Here is a 19,977-nt window from a genome sequence, read left to right on the forward strand (position 1 = left end):
GGTTCACAAAGCTGGGTTGTGTGGTTCACTGAGAAAAGATAAAGGAAACCAAGCAGACAGGGTGTCCAGCCTGCCTTGGCAGATACCTTGTACAGAAAGGGACTTGAGTATCTGTTGAATAGATGTGTGAATGAATAAACGTGTAGACAAAGGTGTCAGAGTCCCTTGAATCTGTATGAAGCTCAAGGTAGGACTACATTGGGGAAAAAATGGTCACATTATGTAAAAGCAAAGCCCAAAAACTACAGTACCAAAGTGGACCATGCTGACCACTGCCTTTCCACCTTTAGTGGATTTGCAATGCAGAGCTGATGTTGAGAGGGTGGAGAGAAGAAATGAGGGGTAGAGGACGCTGGAACCATGGCTGCAGCTGGGTCACTGGATACACTGGACCACTGTGTCACTCTCACTCAAGTCTTAAAACCACAGTCCTTAAACTTCCTGAATGGCAAGTACAATTTTGTGTATAGATATTTTTCTGCACAGAGGGTACAAAGTTCTCATCAGATTCCCAAGGGAATATGTGATCTATAAAAGGTTATCAGTACTGCTCCAAGACACTGTCTAAACCTCCACAGATATGGGTCATTGTAGTCACAAGGGGTCAGTGCCATAGTAAGATTTAGGGCCACCTCAGTCCTCAAAGTTGACCCTGTCTTCCCTTTCCCATGGAACCTGGAGAACTTCGCAGAGTTGTCCTGGTCTGAGGCAAATGACCTTCAGTCAGGGTTGGTGGTGTGCTGTGAGGACCGGTGCTCTCTCCTGCATCATGCACCCCCTCCTAGTGCGCTGACACTTTCCCCAGTAACAGGCTGAGAAGGAGACACTACATATGGTGACAGAACTGGGTGTGCTGAACAGGAAGGTTATAGAAACTTCTTGACATCAGCCAAGATGTCAAAGCTGGGACTTTGGACACATTCAAAACAGTTTCCACCAAGACGGGCTGTCTCCTGGGAGACTGGAGAGAGCAGGCGAGCCAGCAAGTACTCAGTTAAATGTCGTCTTCATTTGGAAAGCACAGAGAGACATTTCTTATCAATAGTCAGCCATTCTTCAGCAACAGTAGTGCAATGCAGAGCTTACTCCAAGCCTGGGGGCAGCTAGGAGATTGACAGGCAGCTTCCTTGTCTGTCACCCAACTTCAGCTTGGCAGCTCACTGACCCTACCTTTCCTCTGCTGAAACAAGAATGAGATGGCAGCTACTACCCTTGGGACTCTAGAGAGAACCAAATCCCAAAAGGATAAGATGGGGGAAGAGCGAGTCTTAGCATAGGCTCAGCCTGGCACAGTGTGTACCTAGAAAGTAGCTCAGGGCTTTCCAGCCCCTACTAGGTATTGATATAATGGAAGGGGATCATCATAAACATTCAACAAACGTTTTATGTTTATTATTTATGGAATAACTGCTAAGTGCCAAAGTATAAGGATCAAAATTGGGGGGAGAGGGAGGGGTATTCAGAGTCATTCATTCAGAATTATTTAAAGCACTTACTATGTTCTGGGTAGGCTTGGTGCTGGGCATTGGGTCGATATATGTGGTACACATAATCTCTCATTTGTTAAACAAGTATTTACTGAACATCTGCTAAGTGCCCAGCAATGTACTGGCTTGGAAATCTAATGAATGAAATGGCCTTGTTTCCACCATGGCGTCAAGTCCCTGGAAAGAACTTCTCCAGATAGGGAAACTGAGGCAATAGAGCTTGGTTCAAAGGTCTCATGGATAAAGGCCCACGCCCTGTTCCTTAGGTCTGCCAGAATCCTGAGCTAGGCTGGCCCGATGTGGGGCCACCTCCTGTCCTCCTCCCACATCTCCCCTCAGGGAACTAATGGGAGGTTGTTAATAAAAGAATTTTAATGGCAGAAGCACAGCAGTGCCCCGGTCTGCCCACAGGCCAGTCCCCTTTGGCTGAATCAAGACCACAGTGACTGCACAGCCATGAGTTTTTTGGCCCTGACAACATATCTTTTCAACTTCCACCCTTCCCTCTCCACAGGGAGAGGCTCTTCTTCCTTAGCTTGGATTGCTTAGAAATATTCCATTCTACCTCAGGCTCCCTAGACTGAGGGCATGTTCAACCCGGCAGTGGCTGAACAGGAGGGACAGTGGTACAGGGCCATCACCACAGGCGTGCAAGTCCACTGTCCGGAGTGTGTGGAAGCAGGAATCAGAGCCCAAAATGCCCAGGTGGTGAGGCGACTGATAAGTGTGGTGCCACCAGGACAGGAAGTGGACATTTCCAAGGGTGCCCAGGAAGGAGGCAGGCTCTATCTCAGACCAGTGAGGAACACGCTGGGTTAACCATGTTCTTACTGCAGGACTTCTTGGAACCTGGAATATGCTGACATGCTCTGTGAATCTATAAAAAGGGGATATCTAGTGCAGTGTTTCCCAAACTAATTTGACCACAGAAACCTTTTTTTTTTTGGCTAAGAGATTAGTGCCCTGCATAGTTTAAAACAGCACCGAGCCCCTACACTGCCCAGGACACTGTGCTAGGTGCTGAGATCCTGGAATACATAGATGGGGTTCCTGCTACAAGGAGTACCATCGGTGGGAGGTGGCTGAGTGAGCAAACGGTGAGGGTGAGCACAGTGTGCAGGGTGGCCCTGGGACAAAGGCAGAGGAGGCCCTGGGGCTCCGGTGTGAGGAAGGTGCTAGGAAAGTGTAGAAAGCACCTCCTTCAGGACTGGGACAGGAGGGGCTGGCAGCAGAGAGGGAAAGGGGACAACATTCCCCCAAATCTTCCCACTCTGAACTGGCCAAGCTGGCTGCTTCTTCCACTCAGTCACCCAAGGGGCTGGTCCTCAGTCCCTCCCTCCTCTCCCCTCAACCATAGCTACACTATTGAACTTGGGATAACATCCAGAAGCCAGGGGAACAGCTATTCACAAATTCAGTAATTGGAGTCATTAGCGTTGACTCAGAAATCATTTTTTTCCAAAGTCTCTCTCCTGGAGAAGCTTTTAAGACCCCTTAAATTGGTTAATGGAGAGTTTAGAGATGAGGATGGAGCCTTGCCTTTCAGCTCCCCCTGCTCGCCTGGCTCTCACTAACACACTCAAGGGCAAGAGTGATGAGATAATCCACTATCTGTTTTATTAAATGCCCGTGTATTTCTGGCTCACCTTTCCCAAATGAGGACTCACAATCTACACTCTCCATCTCCAAGACTCCAGCTGCCCAATCTCCATTTCCTCCCTTATTGGTAGGATATTGATGCTTTCACATAAAACGACAGTGGGAGCAGTAGAACAGAGGCCTGAGCTGGGAGGCAGGAAGCCTGGGTTCACATAATGGCCTGGAGTCTCATGAGGCCACACGATCTCTGACATCACTCTGCCTCCAGGAGCCTAAGCAAGCACCGAGGTCCTTTCTGCCATGAAATGCCCAGTGTCAGTCTTGTGAAGGAGGAGGGCACACACCACTGCCCTGGGTCTATAACTGAGGAAATGATGTTAGTGAATCAGGTCACTGTTGCAAGGTAACATGGCCAGGCAAGTGGTGGAACCAGAACCAGATCTCCACAAACCTCCTCCTCTTTATGGTGTGTGGGGGATACTAAAGGTTTTTGGGATGGTGAGTGGATAACTGGCTTCTTTGGGATTCAAGTTGTGATATCCTGAGAATTCAAAGGCTCCATCGTTAGAGCTGAGGAGAGGTCTGAAAAAGTCAAGGAGATACACACAGGCATTCAGGCAGGAAACCCCTTCTTCTTACTTAAACCAAAGATGAAATGAAAACCATCGTGAATCCATTGGGACAAACACATGTGAATGTTGGAGCTAGTCTCAGGGACAAGTCAATTCAGTTTCCCAAGTTTCAGCCACTCAAAGAACCACCCCCGCATCTTCTGCCATCTCTCTAGATCTCGTCTCCCTGGATCTGTTCTCTTTGTACAGTGTTTTTCAATTTTTTCTTTTACTTTTTTTTTTTTCCCCTGCTACTGGGGATTGAACCCAGGGCCCGATTTTTTTTTTTTTTTTTTTTTTGGTACCAGGGATTGAACTCAGGACCTTGTGGTTTTGAGGCAGGCCCAGTGCCACTGAGCTAAATCCCTGGCCTGCCAGGGCCTCATACATGCTTGGCAAATGCTCTACCAATGAGTTGCATCCTCAGCCTTTTACTTTTTTTTCCGGTGGTACTGAGAATTGAACCCTGGGCTTTCACGTTGAGCTATAACCCCAGCTCTTTGTTTTTTTATTTTGAGACAGGGTCTTGCTAAGTCACTAAGCTGTCCAGATTGGGCTCAAACTTGTATTTCTCCTGACTCAGCCTTCCATGGCACTGAGATGACAGGTGTGTACCACCATGCCTAGCTCCTAGCCCTTTTTAATCATTTGAGACAGGGTCTCACTAAGTTGCCCATGGTGGCCTCAAATTTGTGATCCTTCTATCTCAGCCTCCCAAATAAGCTGGGTTTAGAGGCATGTGACACTGCATTGGCTATACACTGTTTTTCTTTAAGTTGATTCTCAATTTTTTTATAAGTGAGCTTTGTAAATATCTTAACAGATCAATATGGTAGTCATATTTCATATTATATAGTAAATATATAATCACTAAAATAAAAAATATTAACTTGCAGACCATCTAAAATCTTCCTGTGAACCTCCAGAGGTACACCCATCAAGGGCTGGGAAATGGTAGTGTAGTCTTAGGGTGAGGAAACCGAGGCATGGGAATGGAGAAAGTAGGTGACTTGCTCAAAGACAAAGGGCAAGTAAAGAACAGGGTCTCTGTACCCTCCTGCAGTTTTTCATAGGCCACCAAATAAATCCTTTTGGTGCATAGACTAGAAATAGCCAAGAATGTACCAAGGCTCGTCTGAGAGGCTCCCAAATGGGGAAATGGTCAAAGTCTTTGATTAGCCACACACTTGAAATGGCTCCTGCTGGACTTTCTACCCAGGAAAGGGTTACTGACACTGCCTTTTGTTATCCAACCTGCTGCGCCCTCCCCTCTGGCCCCAGTGACTGTTTTATCTCACCTTAGCCAAAACCCAGTCTTACAAGACTTCTTTCCAAGTGGGGGATAGCACTGCTGGGGGCTCCTGGGCTGGCCCTGAGATGCCGGCTTCTGCACAGGAGGCCGAGGTTCCCAGTGCTCGATGCATGAGGGACGCCTGAGGGGCCAGCCAGCAGGGAGTTCAGGCTGCAGAGGGAGGGGCTGGAGAAAGACTTCGGTCCTGTAACTGCCAGGTGGCTGGGCCTGGGGGCTATGAGAGGGGGTGAAAGCAATGCTTACTCAGGTGGGATTCTCAGACTTCTATTTTGGAGCAAAAAGTTCTCAAAAGTCTTGGTTCCCCTGGTACTGTTAACCCAGCCTAGCGCCACAGACACATAAGTAGGTGGACCTTGGAGCCCTGGAAGGGTCACTTAGAGGGCCTCAGGGCACTGACCCTAAGAAGTCACTGCAGTGGCCACCTTTTGCAGTATCTGGTGTGTGTCAGGCTGGGCTGAGTTCATAATCATCATCTCACTTAATTCTTACAACAAGCTAATGAGCTCGGTGCTACTGTAGCCCTGATTTTGAGAGATGAAACTGAGGCTCAAGGATATGCAGTCCCAGGTCGGTGACAGCAGCGACAGGGTGGTGTGACTCTAAAGGTTGTGCTCCTGACCATCATTGGGGCCAGAAATTACAAGGAGACCATGGGCTTCTTCCACCCCACTGTCTCACAGGGCACGGAGCTCAGGAGAGGAACCAGGTGGCGTGGACTTGCATCTGTACCTGCTGCCTCTGTGGAAAAGAGGGTCCGCAGCCTCTCCTGGGCAGGCTCATTTCCGAGAGCTTCTGCCTGCTGGTAACACCTCACGGCCTCTCCCAGATTCCTCTGCACACCAAGGCCTTTCTCGTAGCAAATTCCCAAGTGGTATCTGCTCTGTGAGTCCTAAAGGAGAAAATGGACAGCCACAAAAAGGAATGAGGAAGGGAAATAGCCAGGATCAAGGTGGGTCAGGCATGCTGGGACTTCATCCATGCAGGGTAAAGGCCCAGCCCGGGCACACCCCATTCCAAGGGATCTCAACCATGAGATGCCACAGCCCCAGAGCTCACCCACTCAGCCAGAGCAGTGTGGTGGTTCCTCTCCTGGGGCTGAAAGAAGGCTACAGAACTACTTAGCCCAGTACAGAGTCTGCATATTTCAAGAGACACAGTGAGGCCACAGTGGAGGAAGGTCCACCTCAGAGGCCTCTATGCCTCCATGAGTCTCTGCAGGAGAGGGCTGAGAAGCAGGAATAACAGAGCAAGTGTTTCTCCTCCCTTAAAGACTGAGCCTTTGGCCCTGAGCTCTGGGTCCTCACTGCTCTGAGAGGAGAACAGGCAGGGGTAGGAGCCCAGGCTCTATATAGCCTGGTTCTAATCTTGGCTCTGCCGCTTATCAGCTGGCTAACCTCATACATGTTACCTACATCTCAGTGCCTCAGTTTCCTCATCTATACCATGCTGATAATAATAGCACTATCTCACTAGGTTTTTGTGTTACAATATAGTGCTATTATCATCTCCATTAGTTAATCTCTACTGAAATATTTTCATATGAAATCTCCCAACTGAAAAAAAAAGCAACCCACTCTGTGGACTCCTGATCATGGTCCCATTTCTCTTCTACCCTCCACAATCCAATTTCTGCTCCAATTCTGCCTCTACTTCCGAGCTACACAGACCAAAGACTCTGCAGTAAACACAGTGGAATCAGGTATACACCCAGGTTAGGACATAGCAGAAGGAAGGCCACCCCTGGAATACAGTGCTGCTCATTAAAAGCCCCGGGAGACACGGTTCCCTGGAGGTGGAAGAGTGCGAGGCCTGGGTGCCAACACGTCATGGGTGACAGGTATCCCTTTGTGCTCCTCCCCTCTCAGCATGCTGATCTGATGCTAACAGGCCAGGCAACCCCCAGGTGTGCCCAGACATGGACTGCAGGCCCATCCCACCTGAGGAAGGCTCTGGGGGGCTCTTGAAGGAAAAACAGACATAGTTATCAGGTACTGGTAAGTGACATTGGTCCCCTTCTGACAGCTATCACGACACTCTGGACAACAGAGTAGATGAGGCACGGTATTCTGGTGCCCAAGACTTCAATAAAGCCAGAAAACAAAGAGCGGCAGCAGTTGCTAGGCAGGAAATTACAGAGCAGGTGCACTGCTTGTTCTAATCCAGGACTCCTGGCCCTTCAAGCTACAAATGAAACCAGACACTGGTCGAATACACTTGAGGAATTCAGCAAACCACAGGTCACCTTCCTGATGTTTCTCAGTGATATAAAGCTCTAAGACTCCCTGCATTAAAGATAGCTGTTTTGCCTATAATTCCAGTATGTGGAAGGCTGAGGCAGGAGGATCACTGCAAGTTCAAGGATAGCCTGAATGATATTGTGAGATTCTGTCTCAAAATACCCAAAATAAATAAATTAAATAAATAATTAAAGAGAGCTGTTTAACTCAGAACTTCCGAAATCCAACTAACCATATTTCCCTTAATGCTAGTGGAACAAACTGGGCTATGCAGGCTGCATTTCATACACAATCGGACATCCCTTTCCCCCATAACTGCTCAGTCAGTGTACCCACCTCATATGTCTGACTTCTCCAGACTAGCACTCCTTACAATGACACTTACCAACTGTGGCTTCAGCTTATAAAGTACTCTCATACCTGTTACCTGTTAGATTTTGAGTCTTCCAAAAATCCTGGGAAGTAGTAGACAGGAATTATTATATTGGGGTGTGTGTGTGTGTGTGTGTGTGTGTGTGTGTGTTTTACTGAGGATTGAACAACTGAACTCAGGAAGCACTGAGCTGCAACTCAGACCTTTTTATTTTGAGACAAGGTCTTGCTAAATTGCCCAGACTGTCTTGAATTTATAATCCTTTGCCTCAGCCTCCCGAGTAGCTGGGATTGCAGGCATGCACCACCAAACCCTGCCTATATGTTGACTTTATTGAGCAATTTTGTTTCTTTTTTGCTTTCTTGCGGTACTAGGCATCAAATCCAGGGCCTCACACATGCTGGGCAAGAGCTCTGCTACTGAGCTACATCCCCAGCCCCAATTATGTTGATTTGAAAGATAAGGAAACAGATTTAAACAAGAAGTGACCAGTCCAATAGTGGGCTGGTAAATGTTTAACAACTGAACAGGTAGAGAGGAACCCGGCTATGCAGAATTTGACAATATCTATAAGCAAATGCTCCTACCACAGCTGAGTTTAAGCACTGATAGGCCACTGGACCTGCCCAAGAGTTGCACAGTAACTCAGTAGGAACTAAATTTTGAAGCCAGCCCAAGGCTCCTAGCAAACAGCAGCCTAAGCACAGAACTCTGTACCAGTTCCCAAATCCCTTCTCTGGTCAGACTTGATCTTCAACATGCCTGGATACCACAGATCACGTACCCCATTGCTGGCTGCAAGCCAAAGATACTTCACTGCTCTCTGCTCATCCAGGTGTGGCTCCTTGGTGAAAAGCACCCCGAGGAAGGCTTGGGCCTGTGGGCAGAGAGGAAGGACAAAGGTGTCCTGACTTCCAGCTCCGTATGCCCCCGATAACCCAGGACAGACCCTGCCAATGGCACGCACCTCTCTCAGGCCGGAGTCTGCAGCCTGTTTCAGCATGGACAGTGCTTTCTGCCACTCAGGGTCCCCAGAGGAGGCTGGGGCTTGCAGCAGACACCTGGCATAGCGGTACTGAGCAAGGCTGTGGCCCTGGCTGGCAGCCAACTGGTAATAAAAGATTGCCTAGGGCAAAAGAAGAAACACCCAGTCTGCTGGTAGCTCTCTAAGCACTTTTTCTCCAAGCAGAATTTGAAAAAATAATACACAGTTACTACAGATTAGTCAAGAAATACAGATTAAGACAAAATTTAAAGATACAAACATAAAATTGCAAGAAATCTTGTCTCCTAAGATCATGCTCTATGAAAATTTTAGCGTACAGGCTCGCAAATTTATTCTCATAGATATGTTACATACAGAGAGAGAGAGAGAGAGAGAGAGACTGATTCACTATGTATGACTTTCCCTGCCAATAAAGAGAGATCCAGCACATCACTTAAGGTCTACATAGACATAATTAGCCAGTTCTGTACTGAAGGAATGCTAAGTTGCTGTTCCTTTTTTGTTTGGTTTTCACCTTCATAAACAACTCGAGATTCTTATGTATAACATCTCTGTGTACTTATCCTACGTTTAAAGAATTGATCCATTTATCAAGGTGCTGCTCCACACTCTGGGGATATAGCTGCGAAGAAAAAGGTAAGATGTTTGCTCTCCCTGAGTTTTGAGTCTGAATTCCTGTAAGTTAGGAACTTCTTTCTTAGTTTTACCTCATAGCTAGGCTGCAACCAAGTCAGAGAAGCCAGACTTTCCTCTGCCCCTGCACACTGCTAAGTTCTGGAGTTCATTCTGGTCACCTTGGCACAGGGTATGGGTCTGGGAACAGGGCAGAAGGGACAGTACCTTGCTGAGGTCCCTGTGGGTGCCTCTGCCATGCTCGTGACACAAGCCCATGTTGTATTGTGCTTTGCTGTAGCCACGGTCTGCAGCTTTCTGGAAGTAAGAAAAGGCTGCCTTGTAGTCCCCATTCCTCATGTTCTCTGTCCCTGTAAGAAAGCACAGGGTGGAAACAGCTTCCTCTGTGAACAGGCCACAGCCTCAGCTAGACACACACAGGCTCCGTGTCTCTTCTTTGTGCTAGACACTGGTGTTTACTTCCATTGTCTAAATATCTCACTGATTTGCCATAGATCTTAGTGGGCTCTGGCCTCCCATTACCTCCTACCCCGGATTCATACCCACACGAGGCACTCACTACCCTTTGGGAACAACCCCACCCCCTGTGTTGTCAATCAGAGTACCTGTGCTCTTCCCAACCAGTGACTCTCAGGAATCTGACTCTTCATCAGGTTGAACAAGGAGGGGAAAACAGCTCTTATAAGTTTATTCTGACAGCAGCAGTCTGGCGATAATGTCTATCAGTTGTGGTCCCCTGGGGCTCTGCAACTTCACTGATTCCCGTCCTTTCTGAAGCTTGGAAGGTTAAGAGATCCCAATAGATTCTGGCTTTAGTTAGTCAGAATGAGTTTAAGGTGGCTTATAACCCACAAACCCTACCTGACACAGGTGCTACTGTCACTCTTGTTGTCTGAGGATACTGAGACCAGAATGCAAGAGCACCGAGCTCCAAGGGCCGGGTATTTAGCTCAGTGGTTCTGCCACCTGCCTCGCAAGCACAAGGACCGGAGTTCGATCCCAGTACCAAAGAAAACAAAACAAAAAACCCATATCGTCTTTGTTTTTTTTGGTACCGGGGATCAAACTCGGGACCTTGTGCTTTCGAGCCAGGCGCCAGGACCACTGAGCTACATCCCTGGCCCAACCCATATCTTCTTAAGGGCCAGGGGTGTAGCTCAGTGGTGCCACTGCCTGCCTCAAAAACACAAGGTCCTGAGTTCAATCCCCGGTACCAAAAAACAAAAACAAAAACAAAACAACAACAAAAATTTGTCCAAAGAGCACCCAGATCCAAAGCCGAGACTCTACATTGCCCAAACAAAAAGGAAATAGGAAAGGAACCCAACATAGACACTTCTCAACTCTACTCAGACTGGTTCCTGCCTGCAACCTCTCTTTCTCCCTCCACTGTTAACGTCCTGTTTCTGTTCTGAAAACTTTAGACCACACTCAAGCTTTATTCACTTTTTTGGCATTTTCCTAATATACCAAATCTTTTTCTATGAACTAAACTGTTTCACAAGTACAGGCCCTGTCTCCTCAATTAGACTGTAAAATCCCAGAGACAGAGCGGAAGGAAGAATGCAGGAGAAATAACTTAGCATAGGGTGAAAGCTCTATACAAATGCAAAATATGATTATAGCTTATGCTGGATTTGTGTTCTGCCACAGTGCTTAGCACTTGCTGAATAAATGAATATATGAATGAAGGAATGGGCAAGAAAATTCTCAGAAGAAGCTCCCCATCAAGATCACAAAAAGCTAATGAAGGAGAAACCAAGTTCCATTCAGCCAGCAGTGAATTAAAATCACCTCCACGCTGCCGGAAAACTTTCAGGTTTCACAGAGCCTTCTGTCCTTGGGAGACTTCAGAGGTCAAAGGATCCCACCCTCCTATGCCCCACACTGGCTCCACCCTAATCACTTTATTTTCATCTCCTCTCCCTCTAACCTCAACCAAGCCACCATCACATTTTGCTTAGCTGTCAGTAACAGCTCCTATTTGGTCTATTTCCCCTCTGGCCTCCCTATAATCCACACTGGTCTACACAACAGCCAGAGTGATCTTGGGAAGAGTAAATCAGATCATATGTCTAGCCCTCTTACTGCTCCAGTTTAAAACCATCTGATAGCCTCCTATCTCGCTTAGAAAAGCCATACTCTACCCTGGTTCAGCTCTCACCTTGTCTGGACCTTGCATGTTTCTCTAACTTCATCTCCTTTTCTTCCTGTGATTTCTAAGCTCCAGCTACACTCAGTAGTCTTTTGTTCCCTTGGCAAGTAAACTGAATCCTGCCTCAGGACCTTTGCACTCAGTTTCTTCTGTTTAGAAAGCTCTTTCTCCAGACAGTAACAAAAGTGGCTTGCTTTTGTCATCAGTTCTTAGCTTTAGAATTTTCCTTTCAGCAAAGACTTCCAATTGCAAAGCTATTCATTGCCCAAGTTCTAAAACATTCCCTTGTTTTATTTATTTTCTTTTTGTTTTTTTGAGAGGGTCTTTTTATGTAGCCCAGGCTGCCCTTGAACTCACAGCAATCTTCCTGCCTCAGCCTCCCAAGTGCTGGATTATAGATGTGTGCCACCATGCCTGGCTCAGGATGTTGTCCTGTGAATCACTGTATCTCTAGCACCTAACATAGGGCCTAGAAAAAAGTGAATGCTCAGTAAACTTGTTCTAAATGAATCGTAGCTTCTCACCCACCTTCCAACTAGACCCCATTAGATGCTGCTGGAAATATGGGTCTCCACAATTAGAAGGCTTGAAACACGAGTCAAGTCACTGTAGAACCAGGGCAAACTGGGGAGGGCATGCGAAGTTTCCAGACATAGCTCAAGAGTTTCTTATTCATGCACTTGAGTACCTGCTCCAAACCTTAGGCATCTATCTTTACTAAGCATGGCAGAGAACAGTAAGTGTCCTCTAGGACTTATTTTCTCTTACCTACACAGTAATACAATTTTCAGGTAAGTACCTGGCCATCCAGATGAAGACTACACTTCTCAGCATCCCCAGAGATAGGTGTGGTCCTAAGCCCACATTTTGGCTTATGTGACTTGCTCGAAGTCCAAGTTCTAGGTCAGGTCCTTAAAGGGGAGGGGTCATCCTTTAGCTGCCCCCACCTGCCCCCTTCCAGCTGGCTAGAACATGGATAGGAGGATAGGAGAATAGGAGCTGAAAGAGCCAAACTGGATCTCAAAATGAAAGCCACTTTTGGGGGTGGTGGTTAATGTGTTTGTTTGTTTTTGCAGTACTGGGGATTTGACCCACGGCCTTCACACTAAGCTACATCCCCGGTGTCTTTTTAAAAAAAATTATTTTGAGGGAGGGTCTCACTAAGTTGCTAGGTTGCCCAGGCTGGGCTTGAACTTGTGATCTTCCTGCCTCAGCCTCACAGATACTGGAATTACAAGTATGCAAGGCCAGTTTTAGAATGGTAGAATGTACATGAATAAGAATGGGTCCTTGACACCACTGAGCTACATGCCAGATTTGGTCCATCTACCTGGGAGAAAATAAAATCTCTCTAGTTTAAATCACTCTAGCTTGACTGTATTCTACCTACCCTACATTCTCCTTCCTTTCTTATCGCCCTGCCTTCAGGCAGGGTCCCCCAGTTACCTAGGAAGTTGAAAGCAATGGAAACACTGAGCTGGAAGAGCTGCTGAATGGAAGTTACTGCCTCCTCGAGGGAAAGAGTTTTTGACTTATCTTGTTCCTGGGGAAGAAATACAAAGACACATCAAAGGATGGTTCATTGGGATTGCTACCCAATCCAGGGGATGATATGGTGGCAAAATCTGGCTAATACCTTCTTTTCACCAGGGTGCTGAGGCTGGACTGGCTTTGCCCTGGACTCAAAGCTACTGCCGGCATCCAGGAAGCCAAAATTACCGGGACCTGCAAAGGAAAAGCCTTCACCCAGCCAGGGCAAGGGAGAAGGGTATTATTTCATTTTCCCTCCTCTCCCAGTCTGCCCAGCTTCTCCATCCAGCACCCCTGCCAGGAGCCAAACTAACTCTGAATCACCCAGAAAGCACGGAGCCTCACAGGAATGACAATTCTCTTATCTGAGAACATACAGCAACAATGTCCATCTGCCCAGCCCCTTTACTCTCCCCTTCACCCCACCCAACCCTACCTTCTGCAGATTCCAGGAGAGGACGTACTTCGTGAGAGGGCTCCTGAGGACCAGCTATTCTCAAGGAGCTATTCGAGAAGCTCCTAGGCTGAGCTGAGGGCTCTTCCTGGCCCAGCCTGGGTTCTCTGAGGCCAATGTGCCTGGGGGCTGGGCCTTTGGGGCCAGGGAGAACATGCCTCCTCAGAGCTGAGAAGAGCCAGAAACAGCAGTCAGGTCAGACGGGAGTCAGTTCACCCTGAGGCACTTGACCTGAGTCCCCGCCTTGAGGGTTTGGAGAACAGAGGAAGAACTCTGAAATTCCTGGGAGGCCTTCCTCCCACGCTTCCTCCTCCACTTCCTCTGCTAGCCTCTCTCGGGGCCCACATTTATGCTGATCTCCCATCCTAAGCATAAATCACTTCTTTGCTGGAATTCTTCCAGAGCAAAGCATCTACCTTATTCACTGTTGTAGCTTCAGCTGCTGGCGCTTTATTTAATGGTAATATTGATAAGATTATAATCATAATGATAAGGACAAGAACTAATACTTCAACTAGTAATTACCAAGCATTTGGCATGCACTGGGCACTGTTCCAAGTCCTCGACATATATTAACTCATTCAGTCTCCCCAAGAAATCTGTACAGTTTTGGTATTATCCCATTTTATAGATGAAGAAACTGAGGCACAGGGAAGTTATTAAAGGATATAAGATTAGCACTTCTGGGGCTTGAACTTTCACAATCCAATCTGACTCCAGAACCTCAACTACTAGTCTATATGGCTTCTGGACCATGGCACATAATACATACAAAATACAGACTCACTTACTGATGCATGACTGAATGACCAGAAAATGGCCTAACTGGTTAAGAGCTGAGCAGGAAGCCACATGTAGGATCTAAAGTGGCCTGCGTCTGAGGTAGTCAGGGACCACTATAGGGACAAAGGACAAACTGCTGGGGCCTTAACCTGTTACTCGTTAAAGGCACAATTGGTGTTTTCTTTCGAGGCAGTCAGGGACTTATAAGCAGTTTTTGCTAAAATCCATCACTCAGGGCTGAGGATTTAGCTTAGTGGCGGTGTGCCTGCCTGGCAACCACAAGGTCCTGAGTTCAAGTCCCCATATGGGGAGGGGGAACCATGACTCTTCACTTGGGCCTACCAATAGGCAACTAAGAATAGAACAAAGCTTGACCGTCAGTTCTGTATCCCACACTACCTTAAAACTTTGAATACAGGGCTGGGGATTTAGCTCAGTGGATCTGCTGCCTGCCTTGAAAGCACAAGGTCCCAAGTTCGATCCCCAGTACCAAAACATAAATAAATAAATAAAATAAAACGAGTAACATATGTATTCAAAGTTTTTTGTGGGTTTTTTTGGTTTTTTTGGTACCAGGGATCGAACTTGGGTCCTTGCGCTCGCAAGGCTGGCGGCAGAACCACTGAGCTAAATCCCCAGCTCGGTTACTCATTTTTAAAGTCAACAGAACAAAGTTTATTAGCCCTAAACTCTAACTACCTCATCTCCCTTCAAGATAGAGGACACCAAGGTAAGAGTAGAAACTAGTTTTCAGGATTCACAGGGACATCTGATTATCACCCTTTACGACATCCAGTGTCAGACCCTTATTGCTTCTCGGCCTTTTGGCTAAGATCAAGTGCAGTGTCAGACCCTTCCCCCTGCACCAACTCCTAAAAGTCTCCTTCACTGTCCTGAACTGGTAGTCACCTGGGTCCCAAGAAAAGTACTGCAAACAAAAGCACCGATTTCAGAACAGCCTCTCAAGCCACAAGGATTCCTCCAAAGTTCTGAAACCAGGCCTGAGATAATGATCAGCAGGACCTCAGTTAACCCCTGAAAGCTGGCCAATCCGACCCTTTTCATCAGAGTGCGCCCCTTCCAGCTACTACTGGAGCTGGAGTCCTTTTCCTGTCTTCTCTCTTACTTTCTGAGTAAAGTTTTCACTTGTAAATTCATACTGTTGCTTACTTTTTATGTCCCACTGTCATTAATGCAAGGACCCACGCTAGCTGGTGACAGACCTATGGGGCTCCCCCCACAGAGGGTGACAGGAGGACACAGGAACACAAGGGGTAGGTGTGGCCCACACCACACCCTGGGTCGGGAGAACTTCGCCACATTCCCTTTCCTCTGACTTCAGATAGGAAAGGCAAGGAGCTCCTGATGGCTCTTTTCCTGAGGTGTGTCCGGAGATGCTTCCTGACCCAGAGCAGCTCCCACCCAGCCCCCCTACCCCAGGACTGAGAACTCACAGGAGTCCGGGTGCCACCAGGGAGATGAGAGGAAACGGTCCAGGGGACTGCGCCAAGAGCAGCGTTCTGCTTGCCGAGGCCCTGTGGGCAGGAACTCCTGGAAGTGGATCTGTCTTGCCACCTGCAGGGCCAGCACGGCCAGAGTGCCCTGGAAAAAGACAGCATACTGGGGACGTGGAACCCTCCCCTCATCTGCTCCAGTCACTGCTCCAGACTTGGCCCTCAACACAATCATCATTTCCTTGGGAAGCCTTTCCTGTCTCCGGATGGAGCAGCTTCCTACAGGCTCACAGAACCCAAATTTCTCCTCTGATAATTAATAATCATCACTGTAATTATTCATTTTAGGTCTCCTGCTCCTGTCTGTAAGCACAACAAAGGTAGGGACCATGCACATTTTGCTGACCAACGGATCCTGGTGCCCAGCATGGTGCTAAGTTGGAGTAGGAGCCCAGTAAACACTGACTGAATAAACCCATTACAAGCAACTGAATACACAAAATGCAGGCAGGCAAAAAGGTGATGTGGTAAGATGGGGCTAGCACAAACGCAGGGACAAGTCAGAGTTCCCCACCAGGCACACTCTCCAGCCTGGCGCAAGCCTCCCTTTCCTCCCGCAGAGCCACCCAGCACACACACTTCCAGGTGTGGCCTTATTGAAGGTGTCTTTCTTCTGACAGGTATGCAGAGGTGCAGAACACCTGAGCCAACTCTTACTCCAGTGACTCCCTGCTTTCCTGTCTCTTGCGCTGTGCTCGAGAAGGGACATTTAGATACTTATTTAGATAAATAGTGCCAACAGGCACTATTTACAATGGCAAATAAAAGACAGTCACAGTCTCGGTCCTCATGACATTTATGTCATGTTGAGAAGGACAAAACCCAAGTATGCAGAAAAATAAATGCTGTAATTAATAATCAGCAGGTTACACAGAGCCTAAGCGGGAGATCTGACATGACGAGGAATGAGGAAAAGCCCCTTGTGCGTGAGCTAAGGCCAGAACAAGAGAAGGCGCCAGCACTGTGAGGGAAGGGACAAGTATCCATAGCACTGGGGACAGCTTGTGTACAGCCCCTTTCATATGGGCAGTGGGACAAAGCCCAGGGTAGCATCAGGACCTCTGGAATACAGGTCCAGTTCCCCAGAGAAACCAGTGTGGGACTCTGCCCCAGGGCTTAGATCCCTGGGAAAATGGAAAAACATTCCCCTCTCCAGGGTATGTCCACAGAAACCCCGAAAGTGGAGTCCCTGTCATGGAGACACCCCAGACTCACCTCTGCTGATGACAACAATTTCCAGGTAAAAGCAAGTGAGGCTGAGCAAGGCATGCATGTAATCCACGCACCCTAGGAGACTGAGGCAAGAGGATCAAAAGTTGAGCCCAACCTGGGAAATCTAGCAGCTCAGCAAGACCTTGTCTCACAATAAAAAAAAAATAAAAAGGACTGGGATGCAGCTCAGGGAGAAGGCCTGGGGTTCAATCCCTTACCCTCCTCCCCAAAGTGAGGCTCAGAGAGATGAAGTCATCTGCCTAAAGTACACAGCATGATAGTAGCAAGAATGGGATGTGACAGACATAAGAGTGATATACATGGTACCCTTGAGTTACAACCAATCTGACATATAAACAAACATGGGTTATGACTGGAATTTTAGTTTTTAACTTAGGATCAAAGTCTTGAGTTATGACTCAAACGCTGGCTTCTTGTGCTTCCAGATGATCTCAGACACAGATTTAACCCTTAAAGAGTTCTGGAAGGAACATTACAACATCCTTTCCTATGTGGGGTTAACTGAGAAATCCTGGACCAATGTCTCTCTAAGGACACTGAGATCTGCCTGTACACAGGAGAGAGACTTTGAAGGCTATGTAGAGGAGCCTGAGCCTTCACTGACCAAGGTGAGTTACAACTGCCCTTGGGAATGAATTGAGTTTGTAATTCAAGTCCACTGTATGTGGCAACTTCATTCACAATATATTTGATCTGGGTCTTTGCCTAAAAGGTACAAACTCTGTCCTTTCTTTTTTTTTTTTTTTTTTTGGTACCGGGGATTGAACTCGGGTCCTTGCGCTTGCACAGCAGGCGGCGAAACCACTGAGCTAAATCCCCGGCAAAACTCTGTCCTATTAAACCTAGTGTTCACTACTAGGAATGTGACTTTGTGGATCAGATTCAACAAATATTTATTGAGCAACTATTATGGGCTAGGCTCTGCAGTAAGTGCTTTCACAAGTCATCTAGGCAATACAACCAAGTGATACAGCCTTAATTCCAGAGTTAAATCTGGCTTCTCACTCAATAGCTGTGACTTTTAAACATGTTACTTGATAAGTCAGAGCCTGAGTTTCTTCATGTTCAAAATGAGTTACATTTCTCTTGCAAGATTTTTGTAGGGATTAACTATGACAATGCACTATCACAGTTTACATTAACAAGTAATGCTAGGGCCAGGGATTTAGCTCAGTGGCACCATGCCGCCTCGAAAGCACGGGGTCCTGAATTTGATCCCCAGTACCAAAAACAAAAACATAAAAAAACAAGTAATGCTACTTATTAGCTATTTCTTAATAGTCACTGTAAGCTCCATGAAGGCAGGAATTATATCTATTTGTTCTCTGCTATCGCCCTTAGGTCCTAGCAAAAATGCCTGGCTGAGAGAAGGTATAAATAAATATTTATCAAATGAAATAAAGAATAAATATACAGCAGGGCTGGGGATTTAGCTCAGTGGTGCTGCCACCTGCCTCACAAGCACAAGGTCCTGAATTCGATCCCCTACACCAAAAAAAAAAAAAGAAAGAATAAATACACAGTTCCTCATTATGTGGACAAAACCTTGCTCTGGTTTTTAGACTAGGTTATTTCTCCACACATGACCATTCTCATCTACGCTGAAGATAAAGGACAGGGCTGGGGAAGCCTTACCCATGAGACAGCATCCCACAAGGTATGTGGGGAGATGCAAGCAGAAATCCACTGGAAGGCATCCTTCCATCCGTGGGACTTTGGGCCCCTGCTTGTACTTGGGCCGTGAGAGCCTGACCTAGATAATGCAATTAGAGGTTATAGGGTTCTGTCCAAAATGCTGGCAAGGGAAAATGGGTGACGAAATGGCACTGACTCACCTGTCAATAGTGGGCACAGAGACCAGCAAGGAGGAGGAGGTTGTCTGGGGCCCATCTGGGCTGGTGGGCTTGGGGGTCACCACCCGTAAGTCAGGTCCCAGCAGCCGGGGAAGAGCTGCATAGAAAACAAAGATGACTCTTAACAGGAAGAGGACTGAGACAAAGCTAGACCAATAATCTTGCCTCTAACCTGAGATGGCACTTTACCCTAGGAACCCAGGAATCACTGGCATCTGCCTCTGTGGTGTTTCTTGTTTTTGTGGTGCTGGGAAATTGAACCCTTTGTGCATGCTAGGCGAGTGTTGTACCACTCAGCAACAGCCTCAATCTTTTTGTTGTTGTTGTTGTTTTGGTTTGTTTTTTGAGACAGGGTCACATTATGTAGTTCAGGTTGGCCCTGATCTCAGTATGTAGCCCAGGCTGTCCTCAAACTCTCAGCGATCCTCTTGCCTCAGCCTCTTGAGGGCTGGAATTACAGGTGCAGTAGTTCTTAAGGATACACATGGAAATCTTTAGCCTAATAAAGATTCTAAGGGATCACAGCAGAACCAATAAAGTAGTATTTCTGAGTGAAGCATCTACATTTTGCAAGAGTTCCCCCATGTGATTCTCATGCCCTCCAATCGATGACAACCTTCCTTCTATGACCACATATCCACAAACACTATGGTCCAATGTTCAGAGCACTTGTTTCTAAATCCCTCCTCTATTCGCTGGCTCCGCCTACTCCGTTGCCTCCCTTCGCTGACTCCTCCCCTTCTTAGAGCTGCGCCCACCTCCTTGGATTTAAACTCAACACTTTCTTCTCCCCACCACATCTCCAATTCCAGCACCCCCTGCCTCTTGATTAGGTAGCCCCGCCCCTAAGTCCCCGCCCACCCGCTCTAACACTGCCTACTGTCGCTCGGGCTGTTTCCTCGCGCGGTGCCCCCTCCCCACGCTCCCTCCGGCTCAGAGTCCCAGCGGCCTTCAGAGGCTCGAGGTTCAGATGCTTCCTACCTCGGCCCAGGAGTCCCGACAGGCGCCACATGTCGCCAGCACCATAGAGAGCTCGAGCCAAAATGACTAGGCCAGAGCTTGGACCAGCGGCTAGAGCGGCCGCGGGGGTGCTGCGCGGCTGACTGCCCACGCAAGCCCTGGGCCACCCAATGAGGGAGAAGCCCCGCCGGAAGGACGCGCGCCCCAACAGGAAGAGGGCGTGGGGCGGAGTTGGGG

General features: G+C 47.6%; 1 protein-coding gene across 4 annotated transcripts; it reads right to left on the reverse strand.

The window, feature by feature from the left end:
- Positions 1–990: 990 nt before the first annotated feature.
- On the reverse strand, positions 991–19,933 carry Dele1 (DAP3 binding cell death enhancer 1). Of its 4 annotated transcripts, none has more exons than XM_013075724.3 (13): positions 19,762–19,933; positions 18,763–18,877; positions 18,563–18,680; positions 15,635–15,782; positions 13,380–13,565; positions 13,050–13,138; positions 12,860–12,956; positions 9,466–9,608; positions 8,587–8,745; positions 8,404–8,496; positions 5,739–5,898; positions 4,996–5,223; positions 991–3,668 (listed from the first exon to the last, which is right to left on the reverse strand). In XM_013075724.3, the coding sequence occupies exons 1-12, from the start codon at positions 19,790–19,792 to the stop codon at positions 4,997–4,999; spliced, it is 1,566 nt and encodes a 521-aa protein (XP_012931178.2). In that variant the 5' UTR covers positions 19,793–19,933; the 3' UTR covers positions 991–3,668; position 4,996. The 4 variants fall into 4 exon arrangements, with proteins under 4 accessions (XP_012931178.2, XP_087036758.1, XP_087036759.1 ...); XM_087180632.1 differs by having other exon boundaries at positions 13,050–13,153; XM_087180633.1 differs by lacking the exons at positions 18,763–18,877; positions 19,762–19,933 and adding an exon at positions 16,910–16,989 and having other exon boundaries at positions 13,050–13,153.
- Between the last annotated feature and the right edge of the window lie 44 nt (positions 19,934–19,977).

The sequence above is a fragment of the Heterocephalus glaber genome, unplaced genomic scaffold (assembly GCF_053883595.1).
Source record: "Heterocephalus glaber isolate CG9 unplaced genomic scaffold, H.glaber_assembly_v1.0 deba00001463, whole genome shotgun sequence".
NCBI classification, from domain to species: domain Eukaryota; kingdom Metazoa; phylum Chordata; class Mammalia; order Rodentia; family Bathyergidae; genus Heterocephalus; species Heterocephalus glaber.

Bases quoted from the DNA above. Each gene is read 5' to 3' on its own strand.
- Dele1 (XM_087180632.1), bottom strand. From the start codon at position 19,792: ATGTGGCGCCTGTCGGGACTCCTGGGCCGAG. The intron at 15,783-18,562 runs GTAAGGCTTCCC...GTCTTTTTCCAG, and splicing joins TGTGGGATGCTGTCTCATGG to GGCACTCTGGCCGTGCTGGC. The intron at 13,154-13,379 runs GTAGGGTTGGGT...GGCTGGGTGAAG, and splicing joins TCTCCTGGAATCTGCAGAAG to GCTTTTCCTTTGCAGGTCCC.